At 38.7% G+C, this 16,470-nt stretch overlaps 2 protein-coding genes across 3 annotated transcripts; one reads left to right on the top strand and one right to left on the bottom strand.

The window, feature by feature from the left end:
• The first annotated feature begins 576 nt into the window (after positions 1 to 576).
• Positions 577 to 9,294, top strand: LOC138616464 (high mobility group protein HMGI-C). Its single transcript, XM_069690777.1, has 6 exons — positions 577 to 738; positions 2,754 to 2,954; positions 3,168 to 3,251; positions 5,071 to 5,118; positions 5,277 to 5,315; positions 7,428 to 9,294. The coding sequence occupies exons 2-6, from the start codon at positions 2,850 to 2,852 to the stop codon at positions 7,494 to 7,496; spliced, it is 345 nt and encodes a 114-aa protein (XP_069546878.1). The 5' UTR covers positions 577 to 738; positions 2,754 to 2,849; the 3' UTR covers positions 7,497 to 9,294.
• Positions 9,295 to 11,738: 2,444 nt separating this feature from the next.
• On the bottom strand, positions 11,739 to 16,405 carry cunh3orf18 (chromosome unknown C3orf18 homolog). 2 transcript variants are annotated; one of them, XM_069690776.1, is made up of 6 exons: positions 16,046 to 16,405; positions 14,657 to 15,070; positions 14,472 to 14,497; positions 14,049 to 14,178; positions 13,594 to 13,628; positions 12,250 to 12,332 (listed from the first exon to the last, which is right to left on the bottom strand). In XM_069690776.1, exons 2-5 carry the CDS (start codon positions 14,912 to 14,914, stop codon positions 13,623 to 13,625), a joined length of 420 nt encoding a protein of 139 aa, XP_069546877.1. In that variant the 5' UTR covers positions 14,915 to 15,070; positions 16,046 to 16,405; the 3' UTR covers positions 12,250 to 12,332; positions 13,594 to 13,622. The 2 variants fall into 2 exon arrangements, with proteins under 2 accessions (XP_069546876.1, XP_069546877.1); XM_069690775.1 differs by lacking the exon at positions 13,594 to 13,628 and having other exon boundaries at positions 11,739 to 12,332.
• Between the last annotated feature and the right edge of the window lie 65 nt (positions 16,406 to 16,470).

Genomic DNA, 16,470 nt, shown 5'->3' with positions numbered 1-16,470 from the left:
AATGGGGCCATATTTTCCCCCAAACAAATGCCGATCAGAGTTTTGATGAGCATACTTTGTTCTCTAAAAACCCATTAGATATTTCAGTCCTTCATGACTTACTTTCTCAAACACTGTAGGTGGGGAGATAACAGCAGGGAGACAGAGTGAAACCTCTACTTCAAGCATTAGAAAGTCTGGTCTCAACATCATTTCTACTGAAACAAACTGAACCGTTTCCTCACTTCTTTACTTGGGGAACTTCCCAGCCCCCAGATCCCACTTTGGGAACCCCGGAACCAGACCCTCCAGTCTGGTGCCCGTCTTTTCTCCCTCTCTGCCTCTCAAGTGGGTGGTCCGGTGAGCTTTTCGGGGCGGGCTCCTGTGTTTCAACCCTCCTACCCTCGTTCTTTCTTGAAACATGCTTTAATAGAGAAAGTATGCAATGCATAGTGCTCTGCTACAACCCCCCACTATACTGCATCTGGGGTATTCGTGACTGGACGTCTGGGGGGATCACACACATTTCCGATTAGGAGGAGGCAGAGAGAGAGAGTGAGAGAGAGAGAGAGAGAGAGAGAGAGAGAGAGAAGAGAAAGAGAGAGAGCGAGACAGAGAGAGAGAGAGAGAGAGAGCGAGATTACCCTTTCATTCCAGCCAATGAGACGGTCGATACACTAAGATTTTCATAGTTGTGCAGGAGCACAAAGTGAGCCGACTGTGTGCGAACTTCCAGGTAATACTGCAAACCGACTTAAGGTAAGTTGAACTGCTCTCTGCTCGCTCTGTGCTACGTTTGGCGTTGGCTGCATGAGCAGGATTGCTCAGCCTAAACATGGAGCCTATAGCTTGAATGTATGTAGGCTATGTTCGGGCTGGTTTGAAAGGAGAGCTTTTGCACCTGTGTTGCTTGCCTTTGTCCTTGGTAAAGTTTTGTTTTTTTTCCCAGCTCTTTCTGCCACTCGGGTCATCCATATTATCGTTCCAAAACCCGACACATTGGAGATCGATTGCGCAAGTGATGGAAGTAAGGGGGATGTTGTGTGGCGAGCGCCGACTTTACGCTTTAAAACACTGATGGCCTCGACTGTTGTTTTGGCGTCAACATGTGCCAGTTACTAAACCAACGTCGAAGGTTTGAACTCACGGGTTCGCTTCAGGAGCGCTTTGCGCACTTCCTTTAATGCTGTTCAAGAATGTGTTTTTATGGTTTGCAATTGCCGCCCATATGCAAAAAGTACATTCAGTCCCGTACTTGACTGCCAAACGCAGACTAGTTGAGCGGACGGTCTGCCGCTGACGGAGAAGTGCACGGGCTTGTTGTGTTGCTCCGAAATCAGTTTATAAGCGACTAACCGACGTCATGCATTTCGTTTGGCTTTAAATCGTTTCTGCGAGTACGTATTTCTCAAATTACTTCGACTTCCTGCTTCAGTGCGGCCGTTTTGATAGGCTGTGTTGGCAATTAGTGTTTGGCACATTCCTTACGGAGCTAGAGGTTGTGGTAAACGACCACCTCTGGGACTTTACCAACAGTAGACCGTTATTGTTTATTTTGCAAAGAAGTAGCGACTCAATTAAGCAAATAATTTAGCCTATCACGTTTAAGGATGTTACCCGTAATATAGTACAATAGAAACATACATCGTTTACAATTATAATGCTATTATTCAGGTTTATGATACTAAACTTTTATTCAGCAAATTGACTGACAGAAAGGAGTCTAATTGGCTACTACTTCGGTAATTGATCGAGTGTGCATGTTCAAGCAAAAATATGCAATATTTTGTAACTTAAATTTAGTTTTCTGCCCTTTTTTTTGTCTTGTGTTACATTAAACTGAATGTCTTTTGGTTTATGATTGTTAGTCAGAGAAACGAGCAAACTGAAGATATCACAATGGACAGCTATTGATCGAAATTTGACATTATTTGATGATATTTATTTTTCGAGACAATTAATCACTTGTGAAATTTTTAAACGTATCTTGAGAAATCAACTATTTGATGTGTCTGTAAAATGTCAGAAAATTTATGAAAATGTCTTTAGATACCTTTTTTTTGTGACCAAAAGTCCAAAAAACACAACCATATTTAGTTTTCTATTAAAAAAATAAATGCAAAAAAAAAAAGCAAACATCCAAAATGACAAACTGTAGCAGATTAATTGTTGCAAATGTATTTTAGACTGACTAAACGAAATAATAGATGCATTATAGCCTTGTCAATAGTTTGTGATTCTTTCCATTAAGATTTTGCATACAGTACTTGTTTGTGTGTACTTCTAGCTATTGTCTTAGTTGTGCAGAGTTTTCAGTAAAAGTTGTAGCAGCATCACCACACCTACAACATTCACAACCCCATTGAGAAATACATCACTGAGGACAGATGGAAAGATAGAGTGCAGTACAGTAGATGCTGATTTTGGATGGTAGATTGAGTTGTGAATATCTGTGCTACTTTTAGTCTCTGCACACCATTCTCATGTTTCTCTGCGTTTGCCAGACCCCTGTATGTGTTCCGATGAACCTGGTGCCAAGGCTTATGTATAAGTGGTTCCCACGCTTGCTCTTGGAAAAGGATCCTGTGTGATTCTGAATGATCCTTTTAATGGTACATTAAGTACTGATTGGAAGTTATTGTGGTAATTGTGCAAAAAGAAGATGATGTTTGAAGTGGTATAATAGAGCCGATTAGCCTGAATTTGTCGAAGATGATTGCTGCACTGCGTTCATAGTGGTCATATTTTCCACTTTTCTTTGCTCACATCTCCAGCTCCTGATACTCAGCTCTTCTCCTCTTTAAGCCCTCGAGGCCGCTGCTCCAGGCTTTGATGCCCACACTCTTTGACGCAGGTGGACAGACGCAGGCATGAGTAACAGTGGGACCAAAGAGCCGTCTCCTCAGCCGAGCACTGCCTTGTCACCCTCTGAGCCTCAGCGCCGGGGCAGGGGTCGACCACGGAAACAGCAGCAGGTAGGACTTCTGTCTTCAGAAGACGATTGTGATCAGCTCTGTCCTCAACCTTAAATAATTAAGTATCTAATTGAGAATAAGTTGTAAAAAAACAACAACAACAAAAAAAAACCAACTAGAGTTGATTATCTTTCTACGTCAGCGGGTTGTAGACGGTATATAATGTATTTGTGACTGGTTAGTTGTGGCTCCACATCTAATCTCTAACCACAGGAGCCTGTTGGACCACCAACTCCAAAGCGACCAAGAGGACGACCTAAAGGCAGCAAGGACAAAGGCCCCAGAACTGCACTGAAGGTTGAAACTAATCAGAAATTCTAAGACACTCGTATAAACAGAAAATTTACTTTAAAAAAGGCATTTTTGTTGCAAGAACTGTTTGCTTCAAACATCAGGAAATGCTATGAGAAGCAAATATTTACTGTTTAACTGACATCTGTGATCTTGTGTGATAGACTTAATGATGCATATTTGTCTTAAAATGTATGGTAACGTCGTCTACATTTCTTTATATACAGTCTTAGTGCATCTGCTTTAGATGCATTAGTGCATCTGAGATCTCTCCATGTAATTGGCTACATCCTGAAATGTAAAGGTTTATGTCTTTAGTGGGACATAAAGGCAGTCATGATTTGGGCAAATGCCCGCTTACCAGAGAAAAGACAAGCTATTATTAAATCAATGCACTATTTATGTCTCAAGCTTCAGCCTATGGATCAGGGCTCAAAGATGAACTGGTGCGTGCATTATCACAGAAAAACTGTAACATACTATTTTAGGTATGGTTCACCATTGTAAACATCATCTCATGATTTATCAGTCAGCATATCAGCAGTAAGTTATGTGGTTGAAATTAGCTTCACCTCATCCGGTCGATCTGAAACAGTAAATTGCAATGAGCTCATTGAGGCATCAGGGATAATAATCTTGTTTTACGTGCTTTGACTTTCATAAAAGTTTGTATGCAGGGTTTTATTAGTTGTACAATACTTGATATAAATATTCTGACATTAAGACCCTTACTTATGTAAGGTGGTCTGATTTTTTTTTTAAATTATTCAAACATTGATCAATGCTGCAAAAATAAACCACAGTTTTTGTGTATTTTCTATGAGTACACTGGTTGTGATTTATGAGCAAACCAATTAGATTAATGACTAATATAGAGTGTGTTAGTCATTGTTGTTGCAAGTTTTCAAACAATTTTACCATACAGTTTTATGAATCATGCCCTGGCAGCAACACATTTTTTTGTAATTCCTTTTTTTTTTTTAACTTTTTAGTTGAATGATTTAACCATTTGATCTATAAAATGTCAGAAAATGCACATTACAATTTGCCTTAAGTCAAAACTGACATCACTGAAAGTCTTATTTTGTCCAACCAACAGTCCAAAACTCAACAAAATTCCATTCGCTGTCAGAAAGGACTAAGAAAACTGCACAATATTCACAACTGGAAAGTGTTGACTCAATAAACTAATAATACTTTTGATGCAAGACTCATAAATTATTCAGTTACTGAACTTGTTTAACTTGTTACAATCATGGCAGAGTGAGGTATTTCATGTATGAGCCTGCATTTAGACAAATCCATCCTTTTATGTTTTCACATTTTGGCGAGATGAACATCTTTCAAAGAAGACGGATAGTAAAGCAATAAATGTTGATTAAAAAAAATTAAAAAAAAATTACTATTTGATTGTTTAAAATCATTTTTCTTTGGCTGTAAGAGTTGCTCTTTTTTTATTCAGATAGACACGCTGTAAAGGCTAAATACTTTATTGAACGTAGAGCACACCTGTATGCAGGCACTGTGTATGCTGACATTTTAAGAAGTGTAAATACACTTCTGTAGCACTAAAGAATAGAGTTTTGTAGAAGGTTTTGGACTATGCCAACCAGACTTGTAAAAGGAAATTAAAATATTACCCCAAAAAACGTATTTAGCAAATATTTCAACCATTTTATTGTATAAAACTTCTATTGGTCATGAGAGAAATGTTCCCCAAGACTCAAAAACAGCAATACCTAATAAAAACCATGTGATCAGTATGAGTATATTACCAGTTCAAATCTGAAGACTTCTTTTTCACCATTCATCTGTTCTTTCTCAGAAAGAGCCCATTGGGGAGAGACGACCCCGTGGGCGACCAAGGAAATGGGTATGGAACAATCACTGACACTCAGACATCATTAATTGTAAAATGTAAAATTGTATGCCCAAAAGCCTTCAGTGTGTCTGTATTTGCAGGAGCTGTGGAGTCCTTGAAGGCCCAGTTCCCTTCATGTTTAATTAATTGTGTTGTCTCTTATTTCACAGCCCCAGAAAGTAGTTCCAGAAGTAACTGAAGAGCAGCAGGTGAGGAAAATGAAATCTTTAAAAGGCAGAAGAGTGGACTGGTTTGATATAGCACTTTGAGACGCAGGTTACCTCAACTGAAAAACTATTGTGTTGTCATAGGGCATTGGCCAAAATGATGGAAATAGGGCTGGTGTTTCAGATAAATGTAGACCGTTTAAAAAGTAAACCACACAACATTCAGAGCCTCGTTCTCCACTATATGAAATGTATGGTTCATAATCTAACAAACTGAGCAGTAGTTCATCCTTTAACCCTCTAACCATGCAAACTCTCTGGTGTAGTACTTCACTGCAGATTTACCAAATCATTTTTCACCTTATTTTTTTTCTTTATTATTATTATTAGTGTAGTATAGATTTGGTATTAGATCAAAGACACTTCAAAAGTTTGTGGCTGTGCAGGAATGCATCCTCTGCTTCAGCTAGACAGAAATATAATTTTGTGTCACTCGTTCAACTTTTGACTGATGTGAGTTACATGTTGAGCTCATTGTGACTACTTAAATTGATATAAATAAGGTGGACAAAAAGTTAGGAATACAGCAATACAATTCAACAACACCACAAACTAAAGCCTCCAAAATGACATGAAGGTGAATCAACCTTAATGCAGTAAGAAATGATTGCAGGTTTCTTGTCAACAATTTTTTGTCCAATTAGGATTTATTGATTATCATCAATAAATAAATCGGAGAGAGGCAAACTAATAGCATGGGGTAATGCACCTTCACCACTAAGCCATCAGGATCTTCAGGTTGTTGTATGAGAATATATTTGTCTTTGATTTGTGCAACAAGTAAACCGGCGACTTCACAAGCCATGGTATCACATTCTTACAAAAATGTTTAGACTATATGTATCCACTCAGTTGCCACTTTATTAAGTTCACATAGCGAAAGCTAAAGAAGTCAAACAGTTCTGCAGTAAATCCCACTTTAATAAAGAGTATAGTGAAAATGATTTACTGAGTGTTGAAATAACTAAATGTTTGAGGATGTGATGCTGTATGGCATTATACAGAAGGAATTCTTCAGCATTTTAATGTTTTTCCTTTCTTCAGTGTCTCAATGCAAAAATACATTACCATAAACTGCTCCAGTTTCTAACAAACGCCCCTAAAACCACAAACCTAACAGCCAGACTTTTCGAAAAGAAAATTTAAGATTCTTTCCTCAGGCTATCAGGGTGAGGTACGCTGACCTTTTACCTCTGTGTATCCTAGCTCATTGTTTTCAGCAAATCCTTTCCACCACCCTGCACGTTTCTGTGTGCACTTGTAACATTTGTGTATTTTACTTTTTTCTTACATTTATTTCTCTTCTTTTATTTCTTTTAACACAACCTCAGTGGCTCGCCATGTTGCATTTCAGTACACGTGTGTATGTTTTCGTACATTATGTATAATCAGACAAAAATAAACTTGCAGAAAAACTGATTACTGTAGCATATGTGACAGAAAACCCATGAATCCTCATGCCCTTATGCTTTACGTGAACTGACTTCATGAGAATATGGCAAATTCTTGGAAATTGACAGATGGTGCTGCTGAATTCCCCAGACGCACCGCCAGACATCCTATCGTGACATCCAGTTTTGGTGAACGTACACACGTTTTTCTCAGAAACTTTCGGTTCTTTACGCCATCTTGTTCATTTTTCAAATGAAAGAATTGCATAACATCTCTCAACAGAGCAGGCTGGCTCACTTGATGCCCCTTGTCTTTCTTATCGCATCCTCTCCACGAAGCAGTTTGTCAAAGAGGTTAAGATGCTTCAAGAACTGAAACCGTTGAGACAGACTCATTCTCTCAAACGCACGCACATGAAGGGGAAGAATGAGTCAGTGTAGACAGGGGAAACCAGATCTAACTGTTCTCTTCCTCTGTCTTCTTGGTTTCCTGATGTAACCGTCGTCTTCCTCACATTTCTTGGTCTGGCAGCTGGAACCTGCTTTCTCGCACGCAAGCACTCAATGAAATTTTAATACTAATTCTTGTATTCTTACGCCCTTTCTAGTATTGATTCACTACTTTGCGCATCATGAGTCACGAGACAGAAAGAACTGATGATGATGACAAAGTGACAGTCTTTTTGGTCCTCTGTTGTTCCAGGGCCCTTCAGAAGAGGCTGAGGAGGGTCCCTCGTCATCTCAGGTGCCAGCACAGGAGGAAGGGGAGTAGATAGGACCCCTCTCTACCTACCTCAAGGTTAGGCCTCAAACAAACAGGGGTACAGTCCGACTCCTATCTGTGATGAGGTTTCAGGAACACACACACACACACACACACTCAAAACTCATTGCAGACAGTAGTTTGCTCTCCAAAACTAATACTGTACCCAGGATTTGTTGTTGACTTTAAAAGTTTGGTTTGTTTGGTGAACAAACTGTCTTAACATTGGTGTATTTGATCTTTTGATAAGGCTTTTTTTTAAGGAAAAGTTCCACATTTTGGGAAATGCATTTATTGTCTTCTTTGCTAAGTCTTAGATGAGAAGATCAATTCCATTTTCATGTATGTACGTTTAATATGGAGCTTCCACCCGCAGCATATCTAAAGCTCATGAACCATCACGTTATTTCTCATTTCTGAAAGCTGCACAAAAGCCAACATGTAAAAGCAGTTTTTGTTTTTACAGGGATTATGTGCATTGGAGTTTTAGACATGCTGCTGGATTGATTTTGTTACCTTTGCAAGGCTAACTGTTCTCATCTGTTTCCCGTCTTTATGCAAAGCCACACCGACCGTTTCTTTGTTGTATCAGTCTTCTCATATAACTCTGAGCAAGAAAGCAAAGAAGCGCATTTCCCACAAAGTCGAGTTATTCCTTCAAGTATGCCAGCTTTCGTGAACTCCTCAGTGTATGTGTGCATGTGTGCGTGTGTGCGTGCGTGCGTGTGTGTGTGTGTGTGTGTGTGCGTGCGCGCGTGTGTGCGTGCGTGGAGAGGGGACGGGGCTGCAGGCTGAAATGAGAGGGGGTTACGAGAAACAAAGGAACCAAACTGAACCATTTTATTGAAACATCTTTCTTAATCAAGTGTCATGAATCCTCGTATAAAACAGGAGCAAGACGGTGAATTTTTTTTATCAATGTTACAATATAAACATGGTGCGCTGAAGTCATTATCATGAAAGTTTATGTTTTAGTCAAATATGAAATATCTAATTTTAGAGAAGAATCATGTCTGAAGTTCTTTACTCAAGACAAAAAAAAAATCGCAGGATTACATTACCTCAAAAAAAATAAAGTGATGTTCAGTTTTTTCCTTCCAACCAGCAGCTGATTTAACAAAAAGTGCCCAAAGGTTTAAATGGATGTTTTATTTTGAAGAGAAACCCTTCATACATATTTTATTCAACAACAGTGTGACATGTCATTTTACCACACTCAGGATTTCATTATTAACAGTGCTTTTACACCATATTGAAACCTCAGGTACAAACCTTTTCAGGAACATGTTGTCTACTCAGTAATAATTATGGTGCTGTGTTTGTTGTGCATTTCTGATCTGTATTTGACATTACCAGTATGCCTTGACACAAAGACCTCATTTAAAACCTCAGATACCTTCAGTTTCTTAATCTCTCATTCTACCTCAGTAACACAAAAGACAGAAAGATCTCCAAAAAAGTAATTATTCACACCTTCAGCAGTGATATACACACTCACTGTACACACACACACACACACACACACACACACACACACATACACGCGCACACACACGGACAGGTTCATGTACAGGTATACAGTAAAGAAAAGAAAATGGTTTTTAGGGCTACATGCCAACACAAATACATGTATGCAGGTGTTACACTCCAGTAGAGGTGTAAAAATACAAGCATCATTATAATTTCTTTAAAAACTGTATTTGACAAAAACTGAAGTGAGACTTTGTTTGTTCTCCTGGGGAAAAAAAAAAAAAATGCAGCCAATAGTTTACAACAACTTGATGAAACACTTGCTTTTTAGGGTGTAGTTCCTTATGAAATACTTGTATTTTGGGGTAGTGGGTGGGGGAGGGGGGGTTGTTATTCTTTTCTCATTTTTACAACATTATGTATTTTCTGATTCTTACACTGTAAATTGTATGTGTGACACTTAATTCATGGCAGCAAATAACCACAAAGTGCTGAAATACATGAGAGTTTATGGCTAACATTAGCCACCGGTCATAGCAGACCAGCTAAGACTACAGCAACAAAACACCTGATTGTACTGAATTGAAGGTGTCTTATTGCTTATCAATTTAACTTTGTATTTCAGAGAGGAAGAGTGTGTTATACTTCATCTGAAATGAGCACAGTCTTGCTTTACAGGATCTTTAAAGGTTACTTACCTCTGAGAGCACAAAGCTACGTATGTAGACGGCCATACGATGCAGTGATTTCATTTGTGGTGCAAACAAGTAACCTTATGGAATACTGTTCCTGGTAAGACCATAGACTGAATATAAATATAGATGTAATTTCTACATTTGCTAAATTGACCTATTCTGGCCTCAGAGTGGTTTGTTTGATTGACATGCCTGGGGCGCAGTCAGGTTCCCGGGATAGGTGGGCGTTCCTAGTGTTCTCAAGTCTGCTCACCCATGTCCACTTCTGGCTCCAAAAAACAAGATGGAAGGCCATAATACCAGATTCAAGCCTTCAAAATGGCAGTTCACAGGTTGCTGCCTGTTCACAGGTTGCTGCCTGTTAAAAACACATAGCTGCCTCTGACCTGTTTAATGTGTTTAATACCATAAATGAAACTCCATCTCCATTGTGTCTGGGTGCAGGCAGAAATATCGAAAGATGGATATGTCAAAATATAAAATATTTACATTTGTGCAAAAAAAAAAAACCAACGTGAAACCTAAGTTACAATGAAGGGAATGTACTATTCTCCACCAGAATTACTGGCACTAGACCATAATGCAGGGAAATTAAATTTACAGAAATGTAATTGAACATTAAAGGAATTAATGGGGAAAAAAAAACAAAAAAAACATGTTAATTCATATAGGCTTAATCTGGTATATATGATGAGTAAACATTAAAACCAGCCATAGAACAGATATAAAAATATATATATATGGGAGAGCTCAGGATCTCTTTTAATTCATGGAGATATTTTTCTAGTCTGGCTCTGTCAGGCTTTTGCTTTCAACTTCAGTTTCCACTGTGATTATAGTCTCAAAACTCTGTTCACATTAACATTCGCTCAGCCAGTCTGAAGGGCGGACCAATTGGCGACCAGTGTTTTTGTTTTTTTTCTAAATGCAGTTGCAGCGGTCAGGGAGTTTTGGTGTGTACCGTTTGGTCAAAGCCACTCCAATAGTTTCAAAGTTAACCCAAGGTCTAAGCCCAGCGGGATGCAATGACTGCAAACAATTCCCTCTGTAGCGTACCGTCTGGATACACTCTGGTAACACCAGGCTAATATTTCATGTAGATGACTTAATTATTGTGTGTAAAATATCTTTAGGTTAAGATGTCTCCAACCTTCGGTCTAGTTTTACTAAAGGGGTTCTGAGACCTTCTTGTTCAGGATTTCTGCACTTAAACTGCCAGAAAGCCTCGAGTCATTACTGCAAATGTGCCAACTTCCTCTGATTCTGGCATCTTGTGTTGAACATTTATCCACCGTGAACTGTGTATCATTTACTAGTTGCTCATCACTGCACATTACTTGAATATCACCCATCATTTACTGTGTTTCTTTCACCTAAAACTTATACTTTCACTGATGGTTTGTTTTATTTCTGTCATTTCATGTATTTCAGCATTGTTGAATTAAATTGCTGCCAGGTTACAGATTATTTCAATGTACAACTGCATTGACTATACTTATGTGCCCCTTGGACTACCTCTGAAAACAAACAAGCCTGGGCCATCTCTGGGGAAATTCTTGGTTAATTGTGACTAATAGTTTCCATCAGACCTGCAGGCGATGTGGATCAAGAAATCTTGAAATAACTGTCAAACTAGTACTGTTGTAGTCCACACATCTCATCTCACTATGACCTAACATGAATGGAACTCAGCCTGAAGGATGACTTTATTTAACGACAGCTAAGTCAGTGTGGTTTTTTTACACAAGCTGTGTCTGAATATTTACTCTCTATACGGGGACAATGTTGTTCTGTGATCTAACTGATAGTGATATAGTTACAGACAGTACTTGATCCATTTTCAACTATTGAAAAGTTGAAGTGTAACTTGAGAAATCATCTTTTATGCCTTACTTTTAACACCATTTTGTAGTTATGTTATTGATGTGTCTCCACTTCATTAATACAACTCACAAACCTGTGATATATATTTTGTTATGATTCTTTATCTTGTGATTTGTGTTACTCTGCTTCTTTATCGCGTATCAATAAAATATCACCTTTAAACACTTTTGTTGTGGATTTGTACAACAAAACATGTTAACAATGGGTTTAAATAATTTTAATGTATACAGATGGAAACAAACCTTCATTGCTTAATTAAGAAGAAACAAAACAGAGGAACACTTCACTTAAGGATGGCAACATGTTCAGTGCTCGAGCTTGTCAGAGATGTAAGACCACAAAAATCACTATAACACAGATTTACACGTCTCTCTTATGAAACATGAAGTAGATATTGAAGCTCAGAAGAACCTCACTGACAAGCTAACAAACATTTAACAGCATTGACAACATGATTTTTAAAAAAGTGCCTCACACTGCATTTGTGCGCCAAATGACAACAGTGCAAGATCATATGTGATGTTTCCCGTTTCGCTCCCTTATCATACATGCACCCTATTTTATTTTTTTTTCACAATATGTAAACCACATATACTGTGAAAAAAAACAGTAATCAGATAGTCCGGTCTCCCTTTATTATCCTTCCTGAGCGTCAGTCTCGGTCTCAATGAGACCAACAGCCCCCACAAACGAATCAACTAATGGAAGAGAGTTGTTAAGCATTGAGAGCTTTGGCTACATCTGTGAAGACCAGACGACTGGGCCTCTGTGTTGTCCCTTGGGAGGTTGTGAGAGTCTGCAGGACAGACAGAAGAATAAACTGTCAGTGTGATTAAGTTCATACTCCAGCCTTGAAAAAAGCAATAATGACAATGTAAAAAGTATCTGTGTAATATGATGTTTTGTTAATTTTAGGACAATTGACCTTTTTTACAACTAAACTTTTGAATTCTCATTGTAGGGGAAGCACAGCAGGTGTATTAATGATGGCTGCATTCCACTTACGAGAGGTCCTGCTTTTGAGCATGAAGCTTCACTGCCATAGTTTATTGGGACACTTAATGGAACTGACCCATCACCAATACACCAGTGCTTTCCCTACAATGACAAGTCAAAATGTCTGCTGTGAACAAGGTGGATTAGAACAGCTAAATCAACTTAATATTTTAGGATGTACACTGTGATTAAATATTGAAACTGGGAGATAATTAGTACCAGAGGCCAAAGACCAAACAAGGTGTAAACCATTTAGTGCATTAATGAAGATCATTTTGTAATAAATTATAAAACAAAGTTTAATGAATACATGTATACTGAAATGCACTCTAAAATTGGTTGTTGATGGTTTTTCCACAGTGTATTGCTTTTCAGAAACGAGGGTTTGACAAAATAATCTTAACTAAGATTCGATTACTAGCAATTTTCAGCCATTTAAATGCACTACATGTACTTCATCAACAAATAGCCTTTAAGATTGGTGCAGCTGCCACAGGTAAGATGCAATTATATGTAAAAAGCCAGTAAATTACACTTGAGAATGTGAGCTTACCTTCATGCTACGAAATTTGGGCAACTGAACAAAAATCCCTTGAATAACCTCTACAACCAATATCAATGCACAAATGCATTTTACTTAATAAGTGTTTAATATGCCATGTGTTGAATATGCATTATACTGGACTTTGTGTTAACTGAATCTAAATTAACACAAGAGATGGATATTATTATCTTGTGCTTCATGTAGCCCCTGGAGTTTCTCATGTGTAAGTATTTAGTTATTGGAGTATGAAGGAAAGGATGTGACAGATAGATGAAGGTTCAGAGGAAAAGATTTCTGATGCTATGTGTCCTCTATGCACGTACTGTAATATGTGCATAGAGGACACACAGCATCAGAAATCTTGCAGGATTAGTTAGTTTATTTATCCAAAAGTAGTTTCAAATGTAAAGCCTTTGTTGTTATTTTTGAGATACTGAAGCAAAGACAGCATGAAAGAATAAGGGTTTGGTGTGGAAAAAAGGGAAATGGTTCAAAAGACACACAGGTGATACTTTACCATGTTTGCCTTTTACCATTATGCCATTGTCAAAACTTAACAGAAAAAAAAAATAGAATTATGGCAACGAAAAAACAGTAAAGTAACCTCAGGAAATGACATGCAAAATATACATCTTAACAAACTTAAATCTTCAGATTATACATAAAAATAAAAACAATGAGACTTGTTCCCATGCACTCAACTGGGCCATCACAAAGAATTTGAAAGATTTTGACATAACTCTTTTACCCTTTGGTCCAAGTTGAAGTAACGAAGGGAACAATTGTTTAGACACTTTTTATTTGTATCTATCTAAAAAAAAATTAGGAATATAAAATAATAGTTATTATAGCCTTTGTGGTAATTCAAGTCTCCACTTGTAGTCTGTGATACTGCAGCAGCAGGAATGCAATGGTTCATGTGAGGATTTAAAGTGGAAAAAAAAACTTTCTACCAAACGCTTTCTGGCCTACCTTGGCATTGGGACCTGTGAGGCTGCCTTCCCGGCCGTGGTCCAGTAGTTCCTGTTCCAGCAGGTCATCTTGTTCTTCAGCTGGGTCAAAGTTGTACATGGGCATGAGCTGGTGTCTCAACTTCTCCAACCTGTATGACATAAGATTAGAAGTGAAGACCAGCTGGCAGCAGGGAGGAAGATTTGTCTGGTTGTATGGTGAGTGCTACCACCACTGTTATAGGGGAATGTTTTGTTTGTTTGGGAATATGTGCAATGTTGACAAAATAAAAGCTAAAATGATTTTAAACTACATTTTGTGGCCACAAATATACCTAATAAGCCACTCTGTAACAAATTAGCCAATAATCATGTGATATGCAATGACCTGGTGGCTTCTGGATTCTCACAGGGTTTAAAAAATATATAATCTTTGTACACTTACCGCTTCCGTTTCCGGATATACAACATCTAGAATGTCAAACAAAAGATGTAATGAGAAAACATTTAAATAATAATAGAAATAACTTATCCAAACTCAATTATAGAAGGCAAGTACTGTATATTATCTTTTCTATTTTCTATTTCATCAAATGCTGTTTTTGAGACAATGTTAAAATGATTTCTTACTATTGCCACTGCTAATCCAATGACAGTGATGATGCCGAAGGGAACGAGCAACATTCCCATGCCCGAGCCCTCAATCACTACCTCTGGAATCGTGGTGGCATTGAAGCTGGTCTCATTTGTTGTTATAGTGACAGTCATTAATGTTCTTGAGGTGATATTGTCTCTGGCTCCAGGGCTTGTGGAGAGGAAGGGGACTGTGGTGGTTGTGGCAGTTGTGGAGAGAAAACTTGCTGTCGCCTTAGCTGCATTTACAGCCATGGTCAGGTGTAACTGTTTCAACTGAAGGATGTGTTTTAAATCTCTGTGTGGATTTTGTTGTGTCGCTCAGCGTCTAGTGCGTCTCATGGTCAACGCTGGTGTGTGCCCGCTGGTCTGGGGTCTGCTCAGGCATTGATGGTGCTTTCGCCATAAGATCTGTAGAACAAAACAAAAAGGCAAAACACTATTAAAAGACAATTTTGCTACATTTTTAAATGTATGTTTCATATATGATGAACAAGTTAAATAAAGTAGAATCACAGAGTTAGGTGATTGTTCAATTCTAGCATAGATGCTCTTTTTTCTTCTTCTGTGCACTGATGATTTGCTTAAATGTAAAATATTTTGGCACTTCCCTCATTTTCATTTAAACCACGGTTGATTGTGCCAGCGGGGATGTGGTGGGTGTTTTGGGCAGGATGTGGGTAGCAAACGCACAGAAGGGAAATTGGTATAACAAACTTGGTAAAAAAAAAAAAAAAAGGGGAATATTAAGCACTCAAACTGTAACGTGCACTGCAAGGAAATGTGTTGGTACCGCGTACAAATGTCAAAATCAACTTACACCCACACACACACACACGCACACACACACACACACACACACACACACACAAGTTCCATAAATATCCACTGCATCCAAGACTCAGTGCATGTGCCGCCCACCCACACACCTACTATCCACATCCCATGAGAGTGAGAAGCAATGTTTTCTGAAGATTTACATACATGAGGTATTTTAAAACACAAACACACTTCCCATTTTGTTATATAGTGACACAGGAAGGCATAGACATACGATCCATTCCTCCCTCCCCATCCTGTCTGCTTGTGCTCTTAATGAGGAACATGTGCAACTGAAGCCACCTTGTGCAAAACAAAGACAGGATTCAGTCATTGCTGTTGTCCCGTTAACAGTCCCTGGACTGCACACAGACAGAGCATGCAGTATTTTACATGGTCGTCTTTGTTAGGATAATTTAATGGTCTTATTACTGTGTGTCACAGTACATGTTATTTTTAGTTAAGATGTACTGTGTTTCAGCTGTCTTGCCCTAACAGCTGAGCTAATCCTGCCAACATGACCAGGTTTTACTCATGTATCCTCTCAGATTAGAGATGCATACGTACCTTAACATACAACATGCATGTTTAGAGGTGAACTGCCGCTGGCTAGGGCTAGCTACAAACAGAAAAAAATTCATTGGAAGAGGCAACATTTGCTCCAGTGTCTGCTCCTCCTCCTCTTCTGCTTCCCCCTTTAGCAATGCAGGTATTGCACAGGCTGTTTACATTGACCAAAGAGCCATTTTCTCTGAAGATGGACTCCACACACCAAAGTAACCCTATCCTGGCTGTCCCAAAGATATTCCCTTCCAGTTCTTCGATTGCCTCCAAGGATCTACTCCCACCGTCTTGCCCTTTCTTGTATTTCAGACAACAGAGGCTGCTCTAGGGATGCTGCAAACAGAGATCAGTGCGGCAAGCTCCCTCCCCCTTCACCCTGCAATTGGTCTAATGGCTTCAAGATGATAAACGTGGTTGGCTCCCTCAAC

The sequence above is a fragment of the Brachyistius frenatus genome, unplaced genomic scaffold (assembly GCF_029030835.1).
Source record: "Brachyistius frenatus isolate BFR_SWC_R1_liver_20210118 unplaced genomic scaffold, ASM2903083v1 Contig_10, whole genome shotgun sequence".
Lineage (NCBI taxonomy): Eukaryota > Metazoa > Chordata > Actinopteri > Embiotocidae > Brachyistius > Brachyistius frenatus.
Note: the sequence above shows the minus strand (reverse complement) of the source record. Positions and strands in the feature narration are given on the sequence as shown.

Coding starts and splice junctions, on each gene's coding strand:
- LOC138616464 (XM_069690777.1), top strand. CDS start 2,850: ATGAGTAACAGTGGGACCAAAGAGCCGTCTCCTCAGCCGAGCACTGCC. Junction 2,955..3,167: donor GACCACGGAAACAGCAGCAG/GTAGGACTTCTG, acceptor CTCTAACCACAG/GAGCCTGTTGGACCACCAAC. Junction 3,252..5,070: donor GCCCCAGAACTGCACTGAAG/GTTGAAACTAAT, acceptor GTTCTTTCTCAG/AAAGAGCCCATTGGGGAGAG.
- cunh3orf18 (XM_069690775.1), bottom strand. CDS start 14,914: ATGGCTGTAAATGCAGCTAAGGCGACAGCAAGTTTTCTCTCCACAACT. Junction 14,179..14,471: donor TATATCCGGAAACGGAAGCG/GTAAGTGTACAA, acceptor TATGTCATACAG/GTTGGAGAAGTTGAGACACC. Junction 12,333..14,048: donor TCACAGGTCCCAATGCCAAG/GTAGGCCAGAAA, acceptor TCTGTCCTGCAG/ACTCTCACAACCTCCCAAGG.